This window comes from Lytechinus pictus, chromosome 10 (genome assembly GCF_037042905.1).
Source record: "Lytechinus pictus isolate F3 Inbred chromosome 10, Lp3.0, whole genome shotgun sequence".
Lineage (NCBI taxonomy): Eukaryota > Metazoa > Echinodermata > Echinoidea > Temnopleuroida > Toxopneustidae > Lytechinus > Lytechinus pictus.
The window spans coordinates 9,932,968-9,956,583 of record NC_087254.1 but is presented as its reverse complement, the minus strand read 5'-3'; the positions used below and the strand labels follow the sequence as shown (position 1 = coordinate 9,956,583).

Below are 23,616 nucleotides of genomic sequence, written 5' to 3'. Positions count from 1 at the left end.
CAAAACTCAGTGCCGTGTTTTTTTCGCAGGAATCCCACAACAAGGAGCGATGCATCATTTCATTGCAGCTTTCCCGCGCTCCCCGTTACTCTGTCTATGACGAAATGAGATGATTGGAAATGAAAAACCACGCTGATCATACAAGTATGAAGTCAGTGTTTACAGTATTACAAATGGGCTGTTGTATTATCGATGACAAGGTTTCATGAAACTGGGACAGGAACACAGACGCGCGACTCACCGCTTGGCAAATGACGAGAGGGCGCCCTGTATCTTGTCTTCGTAACTGTGCTTCTCGTCTCGGCAGAGGATGCTGATGATTAGCTCAAGAAGCATCAGGCTTTGGCTCATCACAAGGGATGTAAGAATCTGGGATGGAGCAATAACAGTTGATAAGAATGTTAAATAGATGAAGTTAAATGTCCAGTATCATCAAAGATCATGTCATTACAAAGGAGGATAGGTATCTATTAACTGTCGCAAACAAAATGTGCATATAACTGTTTTCACAAAATATTGATAAACTTCAAAATTCAATAATTTTGTTATTTGTTATCCGATTTTGATGAAATTTTCAGCATTTTGCTCAGTGAATTTTACTCTTTTATCTATTTAGATATAATTATTTTCAGCCTGGACCATCCCTTTAAGCCTCAGATATATTTTGTGCTTTATCATCCAAAATACAAAATCAACAGTAAATACACCGAGTGAAAAAGAATACACTTAATGGACCCATGACCAAGGATTTTGAACTTTGGAATCCAGACAAATGAGGGAGAAAAGCAAGGAATGATATTTAAAAAATGGTCATCTGCCACTGTTACATCCCAATACACCCAATAGATATCAGCACCCCTCCCACCCCCACCAAGAGTGGTACATTCCAATACACCCAATAGGTGTGGGCACCCCCCCTCATTGCTAATTGATTATGCTAATTTATGCATAAAATCAAAAGTTTGCTCTAATTAACTAGATAATGCCTCTAAAATGCTAATGTTTAATTCACAGACTTTTCATAGAAATCTGATCAAATGTACTTTAAAAACCTTTCAACATCACATTTATTTCTTATGTATTTTGTTTTATAAATTTCTTGTGTATTTTCTATGTTTTCCGACTTTGTTTTTTATTGTTTTTTCAATAGAAATTTTCGGGGACATTATTTTGACCAAAAACAAGATGAGATCAATTGATTTTAATCAGTAAAAGGAAAAATAATGATACATTTATGAATTTTGGCTAAAAACACTATTTGTATTGGATTTGTACACACACAATTTTGCAAATTTGGGTCTGCATGAACTTACGAAATGTTGCATAATTTCGGAACCACAAACCCAGGGGTTGCAATTTTGGTCTCAAAAGTTGCGCGAGACTTGAAAGTAAAAGACACCGAGCGACGCGCCAAAAAATTTGCGCGGCGGATTTATCACGAAAAATGATGAGGGGGGGGCCTAAATCAGCCCCCCCCCGTCTTATTTGGATTACGTATGTTACCTTGTTGAGAGCCATGATGTAGTCATTGTAGCTAGGGCTTCCAACATCAAGGTCTGTAGACTTGAGAGGAAAGTGGTTTGCCACAAGAAGGTCAAGAGCAGATCTAAATCGCAGACAGGAAGAACAAAATGAAAAGATTACATGACTTGTATGACATTCCAAAATATTCATGTCCTGTATAACATAATAATACAAATAATATTTGATTAAATGTATGACATTCCAAAATTTTCATGTCCCATATGAAGTTTACCCACACTGTGCTTGACCCAGGAAAGGTGAATAGGTACCTGGTAGGATTTATTCCTTGAATGTTTTAGCACCTAGTATATGGCGGGCGGCTCAGCTAGAGTCGGGGTAATAATATGATACCAAGTATCAAGTGCAGTAGAGTATATGCAATTATATACAATGGAATATATCATTATTATTATGTATCTCTTATAACAATAATCTTACTTGAGTTCCTTTTCTTCCTTCTCTGGTACACTGGCAAAGAAGTAGAGGACATCGAGGACTTGGGTTTTCCAGGCAAGAGATTTCTTGGTGTCCCGTAGCATGCCCAGGTACTGGTTGAACACAGGACGGTATGCAGGGTGGGTGGAATCCTTGGCAAACTGGACGGAGGTTAACAAGATCAAAGATATCTTCTTCAGAGGATAAAGTAGTGTATTGGAGGTCATGTTCGCCGAGGTTTTGTTTCGTATTTTTCAAAGGGAAGAGATTTCTTGGTATCCCTTAGCATGCTCAGGTACCGACTGAACACAGGTAAGAATGCAGAGTAATAATAATAATAGCGGGATTTATAAAAAGCTTTTTGCCTGAGGATACAAAGTGCTGCTATTATTACCCCGGCTTTAGCTCGAGCTACCATCACCGGCGCTCAGTGCATTCAAGGAAATAATCCTGCCGGGTACCCATTTACCTCACCTGGGTCGAGTGCAGCAGTGTGGATAAATTTCTTGCTGAAGGAAATCACGCCATGGCTAGGATTTGAACCCACGACCCTGTTTCAAAGGCGAGAATCAGAACCACTAGACCACGACGCACCCACAGAGTAGGTTGAATCCTTGGTAAACTGGATGCAGGTTACGAACCATGACACTCGCCTGATTTTGCAATCAATTAAAAATGCAATATGGTCTTTGGAACCCCAGATGAACTCTGACCCAATCATCCTCGTAAACACACATGTGGTATTACCCAAGGATCATTTGAACCAAGTGTGATCAAATCAATGAGGAAATAAAGAAACAAGAGCAAGTTGAACAAAAAATTCAAATAAGGGTGGACAAGAACATATGACTAGACCTTTTGACCCCTTGATAACCTTTGACCCATCACTCTCATGGACACACGTGTGGTATAACCCAAGGATCATTATGTACCAGTGTGAACATAATTGATGAAGAAATAAAGAAACAAGAGCAAATTGAACAAAACAGAAATAAGGAAGTAAGACCAAATTGAACAAAACTTTTAAAATTTTTGTAACAGACCAACAGGAAAAGTGATTACTGGGTGTCTGCCAGACTTCTTTCATCAGAGACAAAAATGAGTACAAAATAAATTTTTAGGTCTATCATATTTGTCATAAATACAAAATCGCTAACGGAAAAACTAGCATCCCATAAAAGTGCGGACTCAATTTTTTATTTACCTGGACTAAATACCAGCTATTTTTCTTTGTAAGTACACTGACTATCCAAAATGTTTTGTCTCTAATCAACGAAGTAACTTACCTTGAAATCAATCTGAAGAACTTTCTTGATAAGGTTCAGAACAAAATCATCGTCTTCACCAAGGTTTGAGAGAGTATCCCACTGGGTCAGAACAGCACTGTAGATGGCCATCCCATATCTACATGAAAAGAAGCGAGAGATAAAAGAAATAAAAATCATGAATTCATGAATTGTTGCTGAAATTGCATATTGTCTTTGTACAAGTGTATGGTTGGACCTACCCCTTATCGACCACCTAATTTTCTAAGCATCTGTAAAAAAAATAAAATTATTAGTTTTACTTAGTTTTCGTGTCATTTGTGCAGAAAATTGACAAAGAGTTACGATTGATCCAATCAATTGTAACTCTATGGAAATCCATCAGTGTCATATTTTTTTCTACAGGAAATTTGCTCAATGTCTTTTGTAAACAAAGAGAAGCACAGCAAATTTTTAAGAAAACATTGAATGCATGAATATACATCATAGCTAGAAAATATTTTGAACAAACATGCATAATACATGTTGACATTGCTGGCCATCCATAGTTGCGATCGATCGGATCAATCGTAACTCTTTGTAAGACGGGACCCAGGTGGGTGTTTCATAAAGCTTATTGTAAGTTAAAAGCAACTTTAAGAACGACTGGTGATCGATTCTTACGTGCTAAATAATCACCAATGAACATCATTTACCACAAGAAGGACCACCAGTCGTTCTTAAAGTTGCTCTTAACTTTATACAAACAGTTTATGAAATGGCCCCCTGATCAGAATCCCACATTTAGAACGACTCAGATTCTATGCACATAGACATTGGTGACTAACGAATGCAACAAATTCAAATTTGCTCATTTGCACCCCTTATGTAAGACTGACCATCCGCCATACACCAATTCTTGTCATGCTGGCGAAATATTTTTGACTCTTCCAAATCAGTTCTATGATGTCATAAGGCTGGTTGATTGTGTCGCCACTTCCATCGCGAGCTCCGGCACATGATTTGATGACTGACGACGGATATTTGTTCTAAAGCCGTTTCCTATCTGATTTCTTGGTATGAACAGCTATTTTGCAGTGGGGATCGGTTCTGGTCAATACAATTTTGATGAATTCTACAAATTTCCTATCTTTTTATCCCTTTCTTTTCTCTCATAAAATAGATTTTTATCGTTTTTATCGAACCTACGTAATACGCAATAATCTTAATGCGCAAGGTGGTTGGTGGTCGGTGGAGTCGCTCTACGTGAAATCATGTTTTTGAGCGATTTGGGGTCCTATATGCACGAACATAATGTTGTGTAATTTTGTAACTGTGTACCCGGGCATAGCAAATTTGGTCTCGAAACTTGCATGAGACTTGAAAGTAAAAAGTCAGCGAGCGCAGCGATAAAAAAAAATTGCGCAGCAGATTGTTTATGCCCCCCCCTCCATGACAGCATTTCCACCACAAATCAAACAAAATTATGGTATTACATAAATTCTTTGCACATTAAAATCTTACTGAAATCTATACTCCATTTTGAGGTAACTTAAAGAATCTTTACAACATTTCTTATTCTACAAATCAAACCAAATTATTTTCATTCAGTTGATTTCTTGATGGGTCATTGTATCTAACCTTTTTCTGATATCCCTGCTGCCCACAGCATGTTCCAGCAAGCCGTAGACGATCATGCCGATGCTCTGCTTATCTTCTCGCACCCGATCACTCAGCTGGTACACCGTGTCCTGTCCGTGCTTGACCAGCTGGTCCATGATAGGCTGCTTGTAGGTGGTCAGGAACAGGATGCCCAGACTGGTCTGCGAGGCAGACAACCTCGAAGTCACAGACCGCGATGAACTGCCGACGATGGGGGTACTATCCAACATGCAGTCAATCAAACTGTTTGTCTGATAATGAAGAAGACGAATAGATTGTTGAATCATTGATAAAACATACAAAATGGAATTCCAAACTAGAATTAAAAAGGCAGGAGAAATTAAGTAAACATTTGAATTATCGCCTCAGAAATATGCTAAATAATTCAGCAATTGAATAACTTCTTACGTTTAATGAATAATTTTTAAATGGATATGTTTCTTCCAGCTGTTCATAAACTTGGTAAGCATGTCATTATGATAGGCCAGAATATAAAATGTACAAAAATAATTGTGGTCTTTACAGACAGAAGGTCCTTCTATATGTGTGGACACTTACACAGGTTTGACCTAACACTAACCTGTACCCCAAGTTGGAATGCTAGCTCCAGTAGGCTTTGACCTAGGTCAATCTCCGAGGGGGTAATTTTCCTAGCTTCCTGTCCGTTCTCGCCTCTCCTCACCAGTCCACGCATCACGCAGTCCAAGATGGACGAAGCCTGGTTCATTGTCTATCAAAATAAACACAATTTACAGGAAACTACTGTGTTTTCTTTTTTTTACATATAACTTAACACTCAACTCAAAAGAGTAGCTGGCAAAGTCTAATATGTACATCCATCTATTGCTCACACATGTACTCCTTTCTGGTTTGATTATGCATACAGTTTTTTCCTCAAAAGTTAGTGAACCTCACCACAAAATGCACTTCTTGTTCGAGCCCAGAGAATCAAACTTTATTAAATGTGATATTTCATCACCATACTCCATAATTCAATATCTATAACACGGCAAAACTTGTAATATGTTCATTTTCTGATGGGGTTCACTAACTGTTGAACACCTCTCTATATGGTCTCAAGAATATACTGTTAAATGACAAGGATCAATACTTCTGGAATCCACCCCAGGGAGTGGAGAAAGTGCACATATTGTGTGAACAAGCAAGAATCTGATAATTGTGGAAACAAAATATCTGTAATATGTGCTTTAGAGAGGTCCCTCCAATGTATCAAGCAGTAGATGCATGTAAAAGCAGAACATTTTCATAGAATTCTTATTTTTAAATCGCATCATGGAGGTCCATTTTGATGCCATCAAAATTGGGAAAACTAAACATAATTCAGAAATTGCAAGATACAAGTACATTTCTACCTTACAACAGGTATGAAACACATTGAAAACGTGTTTTTTCCCCCAAATACATGTACAATGTATGTACAAATTCTGTTGCATTTCTATTCATGACTATGCTATCTGAGCTTGGGTTGAATTTCTTACAATATTTTGTTCTGTTTTAACACTGAATAAGTGTTACGTGGCCAGGACCAACTCTACATCTCAGCACACAAGAACCTAAACTTCTCCAACTCTCAAGTCACCCCAAATCCTCACAATCGATGACACATCTTTTAAAGACAGGGAAGCCGTGTTTGTGTATTTGATCTCTCGCCGCGAACTCTTTATTACTCCTAGTCTACATCCAGACTTGGGGTCGTCACACCTCCACCCCTAAGAACGAAAGTTATAACAGAACTTTCGTGACAAAATAGTACATAATCAATAATAAATGTGGTTATTGAGGAATAAAAGTTCCAGATTTATGGAAATTTTGATTCTAAAACCTTTTGTGCGTGCATTTGTTAAACTCTTTCCGATATCAATACCTTGGTTTAAAATACACTCAATAATTTGTTTAATTAGAGAACATTCCTTTTGAGAACGTTAGTATCCAAATAATCAAATACATGAAAAATGTACTCATTGAGTGATTGAGTAAAATATACTTTCACATCCAAATAAGGGTTTTTGTTTTGAATTTGAGTATCCTCAAAAACCACCGACAACAACAAGTGAAAACATCATTGTATGAAAAATGCAATACAGTTGGACATCATGCTCATTCATTTTTGTCACACAATTTTTTTTTTTTTAAATCACTAATTAAAAACACAACCAATATAAGATTGGTTAAGCTGAAAACTATATAGTTTGTGAAGAAAATATCAGCAAAAATCAATGCCATGAAAAACGCAACCCCAATTACCTATTTTGGGTACAATTTCTTTGTGTTTTGTTTAATTTTTGCATCCATAAAGCTTACAAGCCCCCAGTGACAAAGACTGAGCATAAATGTACATGTATATCTTGATACAAAATAACAAACAGTTTGCAAAAATAAGATCAATGATGGAAGTTAAAGTTCACTTTGGGTTCATTCTGATGAAGTATCAGTTCGCACTTCAGTTAGTGTTCAGTTTGTGATTGTTCAACTTCTAGTTTCCAAGATCAGTTCAAATTGAAGTATATCTGTCAAAGTTCCGATTCATCATTATCAATATCAAGATCCAGTACATCCGTTGGATTCAAATTCACCATTACTCAGTTTAGGTTACAATACAATATTACTCGGCAAATCCACGAGACAGGGTATCTGCGATCACATTGTCCTTTCCGGGTATGTGTTCTATGGTAAGATTGTATTCCTGAAGCATCAAGGACCACCTCATCAGCCTAGCGTTCTTGTTCTTCATTCTGTTGAGGAAGGTCAAGGGATTGTGGTCTGTTCTGACCACCAATGGATTGTTCGATGTGTAGACATCAAAGTGTTGAAGGCCAAGAATCAGTGCGAGAGTCTCCTTCTCAATAGTGCTATACTTAACTTGATGGCTATTTAGTTTTTTTGACATGTAGCACACTGGTCGCTCTATCCCATCACAATCTTTTTGAAGAAGAACCCCTCCGACTCCAAGACCACTAGCATCAACTTCCAGCACGAACGTCTTGCTGAAGTCCGGTGCTGCCAAGACAGGCTCACTAGCAAGAGTTGCCTTCAAGCGTTCAAAAGCGATCTGACATGACGGTGTCCAAGTATATGGCACATCTTTCTTCAGTAGGTTCGTCAGAGGTGCAGAAACAGAAGCAAAGTTCTTGCAGAATTTCCGATAGAATCCGGACATCCCCAGAAAGCGACGTAGGGCTCGCTTATCCTCTGGAACCGGGAAGTCCACTATGGCTCCTACCTTTGCACTGATTGGACGTACTGTCCCAAGCCCAACCACATGGCCAAGGAACGATACCTGTGCATGAGCAAAGTCCGACTTCTTCAGATTCACAGTCAAGTTTGCCTTGGAGAGACGATCGAAGAGAGACTTCAGGCGATGCAGATGCTCTTCCCAGGTGTTGCTATATACCACAATGTCATCCAGGTATGCCTGACATCCTTCGAGACCAGCGATCACTGCATTCATCAACCGTTGGAAAGTGGCAGGGCTGTTCTTCATTCCGAACGGCATGACTTTGTATTGGTAGAGACCATCTGGTGTAACAAATGCAGACAGCTCTTGTGCCCTTGGTGACAGGGGCACCTGCCAGTATCCTTTTAAGAGATCTAGCTTTGACACAAACTTGGCACTCCCTATCTTGTCAATCAGGTCGTCAATGCGAGGTATGGGGTACGAGTCTGATTTGGACTTGGAATTCAACAACCTATAGTCTGTACAGAACCTATAACTACCATCCTTCTTTGGTACTAAGACACAAGGAGAACTCCATTGACTACTACTTGGTTCAATAATGTCATTGACAATCATGTAGTTAACTTCCTTCCTGAGAATTTCCAACTTTGACGGATTCAACCTATACGGATGTTGCTTAATTGGGGTACACTCCCCGATATCAACATCATGGTCTACGAGAGTGGTTCTACTGGGAATATCACCAAACAAGTGACTGTATTCGGAAATCAACTCCTGCAACGACTCTCTCTCACTCACTGGAAGATAATTCAACCTTTCACCAAGATTCTCCAGAACTTCCGAGTTCTCAAGCTTAACTTCAGGCAAGGAAAGACCAACTTCCTTTTGTCCCTCAACGTCAACATCATCACTCCTACCACAAGCAATACCAACACTCGCAACCGACTTCGCTGCGCAATCCTCATTGCTCTCTACATACTCTTTCAACATGTTAATGTGACAAAGACGTTTCTGTTTTCTCTTATCAGGAGTGCGAATTACATAGTTCACCGCACTCACTTTCTTCTCCACAACGTATGGACCAGAGTACCGAGCCTGCAAGCAATTACCTGGAATTGGCAACAGCACTAACACCTTAGAACCAGGATCAAAGCTTCTCTCCCTAGCTTTGCGATCAAACACTTTCTTCATGTCAGCCTGAGCAGTCTTCATGTGCTGCATAGCAAGTTCTCTTGAATAAGACAACCTTTCTCGGAACCTAGATACATAATCCAGTAATCCACACTTCTCATCCGATTCAAGCATCTTCTCTTTCAACACCAATAAAGGCCCACGAACAGTGTGGCCAAATACCAAGTCAAATGGACTAAATCCTAACGAGTCTTGAACAGACTCCCGAACTGCAAACAAGAGTAAGGGTAGTCCCTCGTCCCACTCTTTCTCACACTGGAAACAATAAGTTCTCATCATGTTCTTCAAGGTTTGATGAAACCTTTCCAATGCCCCTTGGCTCTCAGGATGATAGGCACTCAAATTCACGCATCGAATTCCCAACTGCGACATCACCTGTCTGAACAACTTGGAAGTGAAATTAGAGCCTTGATCACTCTGAATAATCCTTGGTAATCCTACCAACGAAAAGAACTTCACCAGTGCTTTGCAAACATTCTGAGCCGTTATTCTACGAAGTGGCACTGCCTCGGGAAATCTGGTTGCTGCACACATCATAGTCAAGAGATACTCATGTCCAGCCTTAGTCTTAGGCAGTGGGCCAACACAATCAACAATTATTGTTGAAAATGGCTCATCAAATGCAGGGATGGGCCGTAAGGGTGCCGGCGGGATCTTTTGGTTGGGTTTGCCAACAACTTGGCAAGCATGACATGCCCTACAAAACTCACTAACATCACTCCGCAGCCCTGGCCAAAAGAAATGTTTCAGAATTCTGTTAACAGTTTTATTGACACCAAGGTGTCCACCAAGACCAGTTTCATGTGAAACTTTCAAAATCTGCCTACGAAAGACCTTAGGCACCACAACCTGATGAATAACCCTCCAATCTTCATCAAGACTTACATCTGGAGGTCTCCATCTCCTCATGAGAATATCATCCTTCATGTAAAAGCATGTGCTTTCATTTACAGCTTCCTCCTCAGACAGAGCGCCATTGATACTTCCAACCAACTCAGGATCTTTGCCTTGAGCATCGATCAAAGACAACCTATTAAGTCCTATATCAGTTTCACCATCCTGATAAACTCCACTACCATCTTCAGCAGATTTGCTATCATCTACCTGACAGAACACACTGTTATCATCCAAATGACCAAGAAAACTATCTCCCAAATCAACAGTATCCGGACTAGTCCCTTTCAAACCCTGCTCTGAATTTTCCTTTTCCTGTTTTGCCTTAGCAGCCATAGACCTAGTCAATACACAGGAGGAAAACACGTCTGGCATCTCTTTTACCAAACTTTCAGTTTCCTCATCAGTCACAGGAATGTTTGATTTAACTGGGTGTGGCAAAACCTTATCACCTGCAAGATCATTACCTAACAGCAACGAGACTCCTTCTACCGGTAAGGCAGGAGAAACTGCAACAACCACCTGACCTGACACAATGTCAGACTTCAAATTCACGCTATGTAAAGGCACCTGAATTACACCACCTATACCTTTTACAAACACATCTGAATGAACAGCCGAGTCTTCAGAAAAAGGCAAAACATTAGCTAAGAGAAGAGTCTGGGTAGCCCCAGTATCCCGAAGAATACGCACAGGAACCTCCTCACTACTACCTGACAAACCTACAAAACCTTCAGTCATAAACGGTTTGTACCCTACAGACACTGCTCTATTCTCCCTCTTGACACTAACTAATGCATTAGGAACTACTTTCCTCTCACCAAAACCCTCTTTCTCTCTCTTTTTCTTCAGCTTACTACACTCAGACATTCTATGTCCTTCTTGCTTACAGTAATAACAAGGACCAGGAACAAGTTTTTGCCTATTACCACTCTTGACAGTATTGTTACTACCTTGACTATCATCCTTCCATGAAGAATCTTTCTTACCAACAAACTGATTAACCTTCCCTTGAGATTTAGTCCTCTCAACTACCTTATGTGTTAAGACGTATTCATCTAAGAGTACTGCTGCCCTCTGAACGTTCACCACCTCACGCTCCTCTAAGTACTGCCTTAACTCATGTGAAACCGAACGTTTCAACTCCTCACTCAACATAAGCTCCTTCAAGCTATCAAAGCTATTAACACCAGTTGAGGACAACCATCGTTCAAAATGAACAACCTTCTTACGAACCAGGGATTTTCTTGGATTTCTTACCTGTCTGGTGAGCAGTTTGGCCTTCTGTAGCTGTTTGTATCCCAGAACGATATGCTGAAGCTGAACGTGATCCAAGCCAAGTTCATTCTCATCACTGAACAATGTCGGAAGAAGGGAGAATAGATCCTCATCCCTGGTGAAATAATTGTAATATATGCATATGAAAAAAAAAATTATCACATAAGGTATGTGCAGATATCATTTTTTTTTCATTCTGTAAAGAATCAATTGAATTTCATAATCTCTAAACAGATTACTCTTAATGCAAGTTGAGAAAAACATTATCTAGAAAATATTTGATGGCCAGCGATTATACCCATTACCACAAATTGCTTCGAGACTAATTATTACTATCAACATGATAGTTATACTTCATAATTACCTGGTCTTATACATGTAGAATACTACAAATTTTGTTAATTCATCAAGATATTGTGTAGTTATCTTCTCTTTTATGTTCTATAACTGTTATCGTTACAGACCGGTCCTAGGTACATGTAGCTTGGTTGGGGAGGGAGACTTACGGGCAAAGTTATCAAGTTAGCTCTTCCCATATCCAGGCAGCTAAGCTACATGTACCCACCCAAGGTTCCGTTTTTATTCATATACATGTATTGTTAAATCCTTATCGTATAAACTGAAATTGCCAATTTCGTAATGAATAAATATCTTGACTATAAATCTGAAGTAAGACGATAAATCTGCTTCTTTATATATATCACTTATGACACCGGAACGACATTTCAAAGCGCTTCAAAGATTATTATCCCAGTAATTGGATTCAGCCTCGCCCGCTTATGATGCATGCACAATCTCCACTCCCTGGGGAGTATTCCAGCATATACAAAAGTCTCACCTGCTAGCAGTAATCCTTTTATGAATGACAGTCTGAAGCTCCTTCAGTAGGTTTGTAGGTAGCCTGTTGTACAATACACCAAGGGTCTGATTCATCTGTAACAGGAGGAAGAGGGGGAAAAAAGAGTTGTCCAAAGGCTTGCAAAATTTAACAATTTAACAAGATGACCATATTTTCACTGTTCTCGCATACATATGATGTGATTGTATTTAACCCTAACCCTAATCAAAAAATAAAATTGAATTCAGGCATGATATTCCCCTCTGAAAAATAGCCAAGGGTTGCTAAGTCACCGACGAAGTCCGAGGCGCCCCAGGCAGGGTTACAAGCTCTTGCATGGTAAAGAAATCAAAAGTGATTTTTTTTCAAGGTGAGTCTGCATGATAATTTTATCATTTGACTATAAAAAGCAGTAAAAAATAGCATGAGAATGTTCTTGTGCAAAGGATTTCATGTTTAAAAAAAAAGAACATTGAGAAGAAAAAAATCTGAAAGAAAATAATTAAACAAGTGGAGCGCCTCTGGGTCATTCCATGCCAATTCACCCAATGAATGTGCAATTTTGCACCCGACCCTCTCGGAATTCGTTGTAAATTGGTACACATAAAATTCACCATGGCCCACGCACAAAACAAAAAAAATAAGTCCAATTGGTCCGTCGGTTCTCGCGCTACGGCCCGCCCTTTTCTCCTTGTTTTGACAAAAATGGGCGTGACCTTCAACTTTCAATGGCCACTGCGTCGTAACGTGTTGATCAATTTTCATGAAACAGGTACCATTTATTAGGAAATTCAGAGAGGAATCCAAAACATGCATCAAATAATGTATTCGAGCGATTTATAAGGTCGTGACCTTTGACCTTTACTTTGACCTTGAGTTTGACCCCCGGACCAATAATTTTTTAACTTGATTTTCATGTATGTTAATTATTAGTATGATATTGACAAAATATGTTAAAACCAATGATGATATTTTATTTCTTCACCTTTTAAAACTCTTCCAAAGATACCTTGAAATTTCACTCTAGTCCCACATACTGATATTCATGTTAGTAAAATGGTTACCAGTTACATGATTTTTTCCAATCTTAAGTTACAGTATGCATGCACATGAAAAGAAATTAAGCTCATCAGTTCACAAATGAAACATTAAACATTTATGCTCATGAATAGGTATCTGTTTAGGCATTTTGATGTTCAGCAATATATATCATATATATATATATATATATATTCTTGTTAGTAAATAGGCATATACTCAACAATTTGATGATAAAAGTAAACACTTTACCATTAAACAAGAATATATATATATGATATATATTGCTGAACATCAAAGTGCCTAAACAGATACCTATTCATGAGCATAAATGTTTAATGTTTCATTTGTGAACTGATGAGCTTAATTTCTTTTCATGTGCATGCATACTGTAACTTAAGATTGGAAGAAATCATGTAACTGTTAAACACTTTTACTAACATGAATATTAGTATGTGGGACTAGATTGGAATTTCATGGTATCTTTGGAAGAGTTTTAAAAGGTGAAGAAATAAAATATCATCATTGGTTTTAACATATTTTGTCAATATCATACAAATAATTAACATACACGAAAATCAAGTAAAAAAATTATTTGTCCGGGGGTCAAACTCAAGGTCAAAGTAAAGGTCAAAGGTCACGACCTTATAAATCGCTCCAATACATTATTTGATGCATGTTTTGAATTCCTCTCTGAATTTCCTAATAAATGGTACCAGTTTCATGAAAATTGGTCAACACGTTACGACGCAGTGGCCATTGAAAGTTGAAGGTCACGCCCATTTTTGTCAAAACAAGGAGAAAAGGGCGGGCCGTAGCGCGAGAACCGACGGACCAATTGGACTTATTTTTTTGTTTTGTACGTGGGCCATGGTGAATTTTATGTGTACCAAATTACAACGAATTCTGAGACGGTCGGGTGCAACCACTGGGTGAATCCAGATGGAATGACCCCTCTGGCAGTCTCACCTGCATCGCGCAATTCAATATAGCAGCAGTGCTGACTTTGAACACTACTATTAAATAATTATTCCAAAAAACACCATTCATATAATGATACAATACTACGTTCAGTGACAATAAATGACATTTGACCTTGATCATGCGACCTAAGAATTGTCAGTGATACCTGATTACCCCTATATCTATATTTTATAAACTATATCTATAAACTTTGAAAGTTATGACAGCAATCTAATAATTACCTCCAAAATGGCCAAAGTTCAATGACCTTAAATGACCTTTGACTTTGGTCATGTGACCTGAAACTCGAATGAGATGTTCAGTGATACTTGATTACTCTTATGTCTAAGTTTCATGAATAAGATCCATAAACTTTCAAAGTTATGAAGGTAATTCAACAGATACCCCCCAACATGGCCAAAGGTCATTGACCTTTTACCTTGGTCATGTGACCTGAAACTCACACAGGATGTTCAGTGGAACTTGATTACTCTTATGTTTAAGTTAAATGAATCAGATCAATAAACTTTTAAAGATATGATGGTAATTCAACAAATACCCACAACTTGGCCAAAGTTTGTTGACCTTAAATGACCTTTGTCCTTGATCATGTGACCTGAAACTCGCACAGGATGTTCAGTGATACTTGATCACTCTTATATCAAAGTTTCAAGAATCAAATCCATAAACTTTCAAAGTTATGATGTAAATTCAACAGATACCCCCAACTTGGCCATAGTTCACTGACCCTAAATGACCTTTGACCTTGGTTATGTGACTTGAAACTCAGGCAGGATGTTCAGTAATACTTGATTAACCTTATGTCCAGGTTTCATGAACTAGGTCCATTTTTTTTTTAAGTTATGATGACATTTCAAAAACTTAACCTTAGGTTAAGATTTTGATGTTGATTCCCCCAACATGGTCCAAGTTCATTGACCCTAAATGACATTAGACCTTGGTCATGTAACCTAAAACTTAGGCAGAATGTTCAGTAATATTTGATTAACCTTATGGCCAAGTTTCATGAACTAGGTCCATATACTTTATAAGTTATGCTGTCATTTAAAAAACTTAACCTTCGGTTAAGATTTGGTGTTGACGCCGCCGCCGTCGGAAAAGCGGCGCCTATAAAGTCACTCTGTTTCGCAGGAGAGACAAAAACATAATCGGAATTCCGATTTTAGTCGGGATAATATCATGCCTGTGAATTTTCCATTCCAATCCTTGTTGAAAGTAAGAATCTTAATATACAAAGGTAACATTTAAACTGAAGCTGATGAGAGTCAAAATGATTGAGAATCTGATTTAGCACTCAAGAAAGGGTCACCAGTCACGCGTGAGGTGATAAGAAATCACAGAAGTGGTTTACAGTACACCATGTGTAAAGTCCTGGGTCCCGTAACACAAAGGTTAGCGATTAATCGTACACTCCAATTTCACGATTGATTGTACATTGTAGTCAATGGAATCAATCGTAGAAAAATGTGCTACGATCATTGCTAAGCTTTGTGTTATGGGCTCCAGGAAGGACTGAGATAAAAGTAGATAGAGATAGAAGTGAAGTGGAGAGGCGAGAGAGTGGAGGTTGGGAAGTAGAGTATTCTTTTTGGAATTAATGTAGTCCTTAAAGGACTGTAAACCAGAAAGAGTGGAAAGCTGACTAGTAGGCAGGGTAAGGGCTTGAGTTGAAGGCTTGTGCAGAGGCAAATAGAGCTGTCGCTTCCAGGAATTAACACGTGGTGTACCTTAAACCACTCCCATGATCGTTCACACCACCATGCAAACCTTCAACATCATCAGGTCATATTAAAGTAACTTACAAAAAAAGTCTTATAAAACACAACCCAGTGTTCCTAAAGCAGTTTGAAAGTTATGCATGTTTGGTGACCATTTCTTGTGCTAACTTAATAAACCTACGTAGCCCACTTAACATCCAATACATGTTCAAGTTGTGCGTATAGTAGTATGTAATGAAAGGCCCTGTTTCCATGCAAGTCTTGCTGGCGAGTTGCGGGTAATCACCTGCAACTCGTCCGCACAAAGTTTTGAGCATGTTCAAATCTATTCTGCGTGCAAGATACTGTCAATGCAAGTCTTGCTGGCGAGTTGCGGGTAATCACCTGCAACTCGTCCGCACAAAGTTTTGAGCATGTTCAAATCTATTCTGCGTGCAAGATACTGTCAATGCAAGTCTTGCTGGCGAGTTGCGGGCAATCACCTGCAACTCGTCTGCGACAAAGTTTTGAGCATGTTCAAATCTATTCTGCGTGCAAGATACTGTCAATGCAAATCTTGCTGGCAAGTTGCGGGCAATCACCCGCAACAAAGTTTTGAGCATGTTCAATGCAAGTGACCTGCGGACTACATGTACCTGTGGGTTGAAAAAAACTCACTCACAAGTCGGAAGCAAGGCTTGCACGGAACATTGTGACAGGGCCTATACAAATAGTCATAGGACACAAGTGGATACTTACAGTGTGAGGGAGGTTGTTCATGATGACAGTGTCGGCCATGTTGAAACCCAGGGAAGTTGGCTTCAGCACACAACTACACAGGACCTCGGCAAATCGACCAGTCCACAGCTTGGAGGGGATAATCTAGAAAATAATGAAAATAAATGAAAATAATGCCCATTTACTGAGAATAATCCACCAATTCTCAATAACAATAACACTAATAAATGTACAAATGCTATTTGGGGCTTAGCTCTTCAAATCCACTCCTACATAGGAGAAGGCCCATATTCTAAAGTCTGGTTTGACTTAGATCAATGTCTAACTCTGTGCTAAAGTTATGGGAAGCCGAAAATGTTTGTTTGTTTACATTGTTTTTTTTTCACTTCACTCCCCTCATGCTTGAAAGGTAATTTTAGTTATTTTTCTCAACTTTTATGAATGATTTTAAGACGAGTTGATAAATTGAACTTGCTGTTGGAGATTTGTCTCACAATTGGCTATCCACAGTTAAGCCACAACTTCAGACCAGGGGGCCGTTTCATAAAGCTGTTCGTAATTTAAGAGCGACTTTAAGTACGACTGGTGATCCTTTCTTACGCGCTAAACCATCCCCAATGAATCTAACATTTACCACAAGGATCACCAGTCGTTCTTAAAGTCGCTCTTAACTTACGAACAGCTTGATGAAACACCCACCAGAGTTTGAATTAAACCAGAGTTTGAATTACTGGCGAGTTTTTCACAAAGCTGTCGTAAGATGCAAGTGACTTCAAAGAACAACTGATTCTTGCTGAGGAGCTTAATCAACATTCATGAAATTTTGGTGCACACAATATACTACCAGATCATGAAGAGAACAACATCAGTTGGTCGTAAAGTCGCTCATTACTTAGAAGCAACTGTGTGAAACACCCCACCGGGTCCAAGAATCTCACCTCTAGTGCTTCCTTGGAATAGCCCCCAAGCATGGCACTCATGAAATCAAAGAGACGGATGAGGACCGTACATTTGGATCGATCGTAGTCTTCTTCTTCCCTGGGGGAAAAGCCCGCTTCCGTGGAACCCGAGTGCTTGGCCGTTTTATGCAGATGGCACTGGGCCATCACCAGGAAGACGTCAATGGACTTGAAGAGGTTGCTCCTCTTTCCTTCTTTTGGGGCTGCAAGAAAAGAATTCCGCTGTTAGTGGTACTGTAATTAGTAGAAGGCACCTTTGGGGAATAAAAGCCTCTCTCTTTCTTCCATTGCTTAATATTAAAGGTAAAAGAAAGTTGTTGCAGCAAACAATTATTTCATGAGAAAGTCTTTAAAATTAAGGTTAAATGTCACCATATTATCATAGATCTAGTTCTGGTACATTAATGTAAACTTATCTATGTGAAATCCTGAAATCTTAGCTGAAAATAATTCTGATGATCACTATGATGAGCACTTGTGGGACATTATAACTATTGTTTGGAAAAAACCCAGACATTTCATGGAATTCCATGCTTATTTTGCTCATTTCTCAGCAATTACACATTTTTTTCCAGAGCTATTTGACACTTTTTTTCATACTCATACATACAAACACTTGGATTGTCATTTTTATTCTGTTCGAACTCATTTTGAGATCGTTACCACAACTGGTGTTTATCTTTAAGGGGAGAGGAAAAAATGACAAGCACTGACTATATGTGTGGTCTCTCATTGACTGTGTGATATAAACATAGCTAGTCTCAAAATATAAATATAACATAAATACATTACAAAATACTGACCCTGTTTTTTCACATTTCAGGATCGGCCAGATGAGGGCAACATAACAATGGGGGGGGTTGAATAAAAAAAGTAAAACACCAGTTAAACGATAATAAAATTAATAAAAATTGTCACATCCGATGATTTTCCATGAAATTCTACAAAGCATCCACTTACATCTGAAGATATCTGTTGGCGTGAGTAGTCTTTCATTCAAGACCCAGACGTAGCTGTCCAGCGCAGCTAACAGGTACTCAAGCCAGAGGATGGTCGCCTTCACAGTAAACTGATCGTCTTTATAGGCTGATAGGGGATGTTTCTGAATGCCGCTCTTATGACCACCTCCCTCAAACCTACATCAGAATTGATACAAAACAATGTGAACCTCCCATCCCAAAGCCAACAATAAGTTGTTTTTTTTCATAGAAAGATTTTATTCAAAATCAAACACAAAAACAATTTACAGAAAAATCAAGAAGCAAGCATGTTTACAACTGTACATGTGTACTATTATCTAATGATAAAACAAAATTATGTTTTCGACTGAGAACCCTTTCAATTTCACAATAGCGTTTCAAAGTTCTCAGTAAATAGCCAAATAGTAACCTAGCCTTCAAAATGTCAAAATCAGAAAATAACCTTATATACATATAAGGTATTAGTCTTTTCATAATGTCTAAATTTGAAGATGTTGAATTTAATTAGACAAGATACGTGAGTTTTATAGACAACACTTATTTTCGGACTGCTTGGAATGTTCACCGAGACCGCATTGTGTGCTTCAGACCTTGTAGTCTCCTTTTTTAAGCTTTCACTGAATTTCTTTTATATTCAATCAAGTACTTGTTTAGTATATTGATGATCATTTTTTTTTAAATAGAGCTTAGTGTTGTTTTCAAGCTTGATAAAAATATCAAAATTCATATTTGGGCAACTAATTGTTGGATATGGGGTACCAGGTCACAAATCACATGTCTTTTTGTTATATATTCATATTTGCAGAAGATAAAAACAAAAGGGGGTGCAAGTATGCTGCTATAATATGAATGAATTCCCTATCACTATTATTCACAAAAGAAGAAATAAATTAAGTAAAAGGCAAGTTGTTGTTGAGAGAGTAGCTTTTGTTACTGTCATTACCAAATGCTTGCAGATTGCTAAAATGGAAAGTACTTTTTCTTTACCTTGCAACGAAATACTCAGCACCCCTCTCTTTGACCGTGTTTGCCATCCATGTGGCTGGGGTGTTTCGCCCTGTATTTATAGAAAAAAAATAAGAATAGAAATAGTTATTTCACTCTATTTCTCTTTCATATCGCTATTATATCACTTAAATAAATAACTGACGGCTGTACCTGGGAAGGCTAAGTAATGTGCCGAGTACTGGCCACATATCTTATCATAAATTGTAAATATAGATGATGGACACAAATGAAGAATTAATTAAATTCCCTCTTAAGACAACCATGTAATTTCATACTTTATTAGGCTTCTTTATTAAGCATCTGCGCCCCGTCTTACAAAGAGTTACGATTGATCCAATCAATCGTAACTATATGGAAATCCATCAGTGTCATAATTTTTTCTATAGGAGATTGTCACAATGTCAAAGAGAAGCACAGTGAATTTTCAAGAAAACAATGAATGCATGAATATACATCATAGTTAGAAAATATTTGGAACAAACATGCATAATACATGTTGACTTTGCTGGGGTTCCATAGCTGCGATTGATTGGATCAATCGCAACTCTTTGTAAGACGGAGTCCAGGCTTCAATCAACCTGTGCTGTAACATGGAGTTCACAGTTACGGCCAGGGGTGGTCCCAAGGAAAAGTTCTAAATTTAAATTTTGAGGTTTATATAAATTTCCTTCAATCAAAATTGACATTTTAGTGCAAACATAAAAGATGCCTGAAGTAATATTAAAACACACACTTCTTGGAAGCATTGTGGTCTAATGTTTTTATTCTTAGTACAAAGCACAACAAAATGTACAATTCAAACAAAATATAACCATTTTTCTCTGCCATAATTTTAGCACGAAGTTTGATTACGCCATATTGAAGTGTATAAGACTTCAGAACACTGGCGTTAGAGCTCAAGATAACAAGAATGTTTGACTGACTGACCTGGTAAGAGGGATGTCAACTGGTATACGAGGACCATACACTGATGTCTACACTCTGTCTGAGGACGTCCACACTGTGTCATCAGCCACATCACCACATGACTCAGGGTAGGGTTACAATCCTCCGGTAGTCCCCTTCAGTTCAAAGAAAACCAATTATAATAATAAGCATACAACAATGTCTACATTCAGTCTGAAGACGTCCGCACTGTCATCAGCAACATCACAACACGACCATAGCCATTTGTGACAAACAAATTTCTAACCTTAGAGATTTGATTTGTCAGTACCATTTTTACTAAGATCATTCATTGCTATCTGGAATAATAACTGAATGAGTTTTCTTCGCCACTATAACGGAAGAGTATAGTGAACATAAATAAACATACAACGTTAAATAAACACAATTGTTAATTTTTGACTTCCCATAATTTTACCACAGAGTAAGACTTTGCCCCAAGTTGAACCGAAGGGGGGGAGGGACGGAAGGTTCACTAAGAGGTAAGTATGACCTAGAATCATTTCTAAATAATGACGCCCACATTTTTAAAATTATTTTATTTATTCGGTATATTATTCATTTATTTATTCAGTATAAAACACACGATATCTAACACGCAATCTTATAAATATGCAGTAGCGTGCGTCCTTTTAGTCCTCTTCGCAAGATTTACCAATGTGGTGATGCGTATTATACAGCACGCAACTGGAAGTTCAAACGCAACTGGAAGTTCAAGCGCAACTCAAGGCTGCACTTAGCTCTTTGTGAAACACCCCCCGAATTTCAGAATATAAGCCATTGGGTGATTTCAAGTACGGTGTTGAAATCTGGTGTTGGTGTACCAACACCAGCCACAACGACGTACTTGAAATCAGGCTGGTGTTGGGATTGACCTTGGAAAATATGACTATTTCCCGGCAGTTCGTGTTGAAGGCTGGTGTTGAATGTCGTCTGCTGAACCCAGTACTGCGGCTGGTCTTAACAATCTACGTGCAATTTCCCCATTCACCAACATCAACCCCCTGGGATTGGGAAAATTGTGATTTCAAGTTCAGTGTTGGTGTTGATGAACTGTAGCTCGCGAACAGGCGGCGAACATGATGAAACATCCCCGTAAAATCATCTTTTACAGTTAAGATGAGCGCAAATCATTGGAGTTTTATATATTTTAATGAAAACCTTTGCATTCTGTACGATAAGATTTTATTGCAATTTCTCCCCGATTACACTTTCGTCTTTGAGAATTTCTCGCGTAAAGTTGAGATGATCAGCTGCGCAGAGGCGTGACGTCATAGGCTATCGATAGCGCGATCTGTATCGCTCCTCTGAACCCAGCTCGGTGTTGGAGCTCAGTTCAGCAGCCTTTTCACGCTCTCAACACCAACACCGAACACCATACTTGAAATCACCCAATGCCTCTGTCAACCACCTTAGGTGGGCAGAAGCATGTAAAGGATGCACAAATACCTTGGAACCCTTCTGTTCTTGCTCTCTTTGTTGAGTAACGCTGCTTTCACTCGCATGATCCTCTCCAGGTGCTTCAGAACCTCTATCCCTTGCTCCTGAGTGCCTGAGAAAAGAATACAATGTTTGTATTATGATAGCTATGGTTTAGATGATGTTGGAAGGTTTGCATGGTGGTGAACAATCGCGGAAGAGGTTTACAGTACACCATGAGTAAAAGTCTTGGAGGGACTGAGATATAAGTGGATAGAGAGAGAAGTGAAGTGGAGAGGCGAGAAAGCGGAGGTTGGGAAGTAGAGTTTTCTTTTCGGAATGAGAGTAGTCCTTAAAATGACTGTAAACCAGAAAGAGTGGAAAGTTGAGTGGGAGGCAGGGTGAGAGGCTTGAGTAGAAGGCCTGAGTAGATTTCACTTCTATCCACTTTTATCTCAGTCCTTCCAGGACTACTACACATTGTGTACCGTAAAGCACTTCCGCAACTGGACATGGTTTAGTTAAAACTGGGTGAACTTAGACCACTCATTTATGGAGTGCCAGTTGTCAACTCATTCACCAAGTAAAAATTATTCTAATTTTGCATGAAAAAAAGTTGTCAAAAGTTATATTGTCATAAAACTCGGGCTAAACCTAGGTTTGATAACCAGAATACGGGTCATGATGTTTATTGCTTACACAGAGACATTACTCACAAGAGAAATGCTATATGAAAATCAGAAAATAAACAAATAATAATTTACTTGCGCTGGAAAGAACTATAGCAGATGATTGGCTAAAAAGAATAAATCTAACATGAAACAGACAATCTGGAGGTGCTTCAAACCCTATATCCATTGCCCCTGAGTGCCTGGAAAAATATATTTATCTACTTTTGTGCTTAACAATAAAAATAAGCATATGAAAAAGTGAAGTATGAGGAAATTTGAAAATAACAAATATTTACGACTACTGAAAGGAATACTACACGGGACACATTTCATAATGCACTATAATAACTATGAAAACTTTGCCATCGTGGCAACTACCAATGTTAACAGACCTCAGCAGCCAATCAAAATTGAGGTTTCCATGGTAATTACAGTATTTATAATAATATAGGATTTGTATAGCACACATATCCACCTTGCCAAATGCTCAAGGTGCTCCTATATTACCCCGGCTAAGCTAGTCTACAGATTCCGGAGCACACAGCTTCCTGCCGGTACCCATTTACCTCACCTGGGTTGAGTGCAGCACAATGTGGGTAAATTTCTTGCTGGAGGAAAACACGCCATGGCTTGGAATAGAACCCATGTCCTTCAGATTGAAAGAAGGGAGTCTTAATCCCATGACCACGACGCCCTCACGGCCAAGTTACCATAGTTGTAAGTCTTCAGAAGACAGAGCCTTAGAAATTATCCCTACAGAATATCACTTCTCTCTCTCTCTATTGACAGTAACATTTCCATCACATTGGAGGTTTTTTTGTGGCTACTTACCAAGTGATTTGTCGTCGTGATGGGCCAAGGCCAAGCTTTGAACAAAGACTACCACGAGTTCAAAGGTGAACTGATCGACAAGGG

The 23,616-nt window shown here is 38.7% G+C and overlaps 1 protein-coding gene across 1 annotated transcript in view; it reads right to left on the bottom strand.

The window, feature by feature from the left end:
- LOC129270125 (DNA-dependent protein kinase catalytic subunit-like) overlaps window positions 1–23,616 on the bottom strand; it is a 103,421-nt gene extending 79,805 nt beyond the window's left edge. Inside the window, exons 1-15 of the mRNA XM_064105306.1 lie at window positions 23,533–23,616; window positions 22,061–22,163; window positions 20,594–20,727; window positions 19,646–19,715; window positions 18,639–18,814; window positions 17,658–17,881; window positions 16,741–16,863; window positions 12,263–12,357; window positions 11,407–11,539; window positions 5,446–5,595; window positions 4,845–5,116; window positions 3,246–3,363; window positions 1,963–2,120; window positions 1,504–1,606; window positions 242–369 (exon numbers count right to left, since the gene is read on the bottom strand). Of these exons, the coding sequence (XP_063961376.1) occupies window positions 242–369; window positions 1,504–1,606; window positions 1,963–2,120; window positions 3,246–3,363; window positions 4,845–5,116; window positions 5,446–5,595; window positions 11,407–11,539; window positions 12,263–12,357; window positions 16,741–16,863; window positions 17,658–17,881; window positions 18,639–18,814; window positions 19,646–19,715; window positions 20,594–20,727; window positions 22,061–22,116 (1,940 nt within the window). The 5' untranslated portion in view covers window positions 22,117–22,163; window positions 23,533–23,616. The remainder of the gene's footprint in view (window positions 1–241; window positions 370–1,503; window positions 1,607–1,962; window positions 2,121–3,245; window positions 3,364–4,844; window positions 5,117–5,445; window positions 5,596–11,406; window positions 11,540–12,262; window positions 12,358–16,740; window positions 16,864–17,657; window positions 17,882–18,638; window positions 18,815–19,645; window positions 19,716–20,593; window positions 20,728–22,060; window positions 22,164–23,532) is intronic.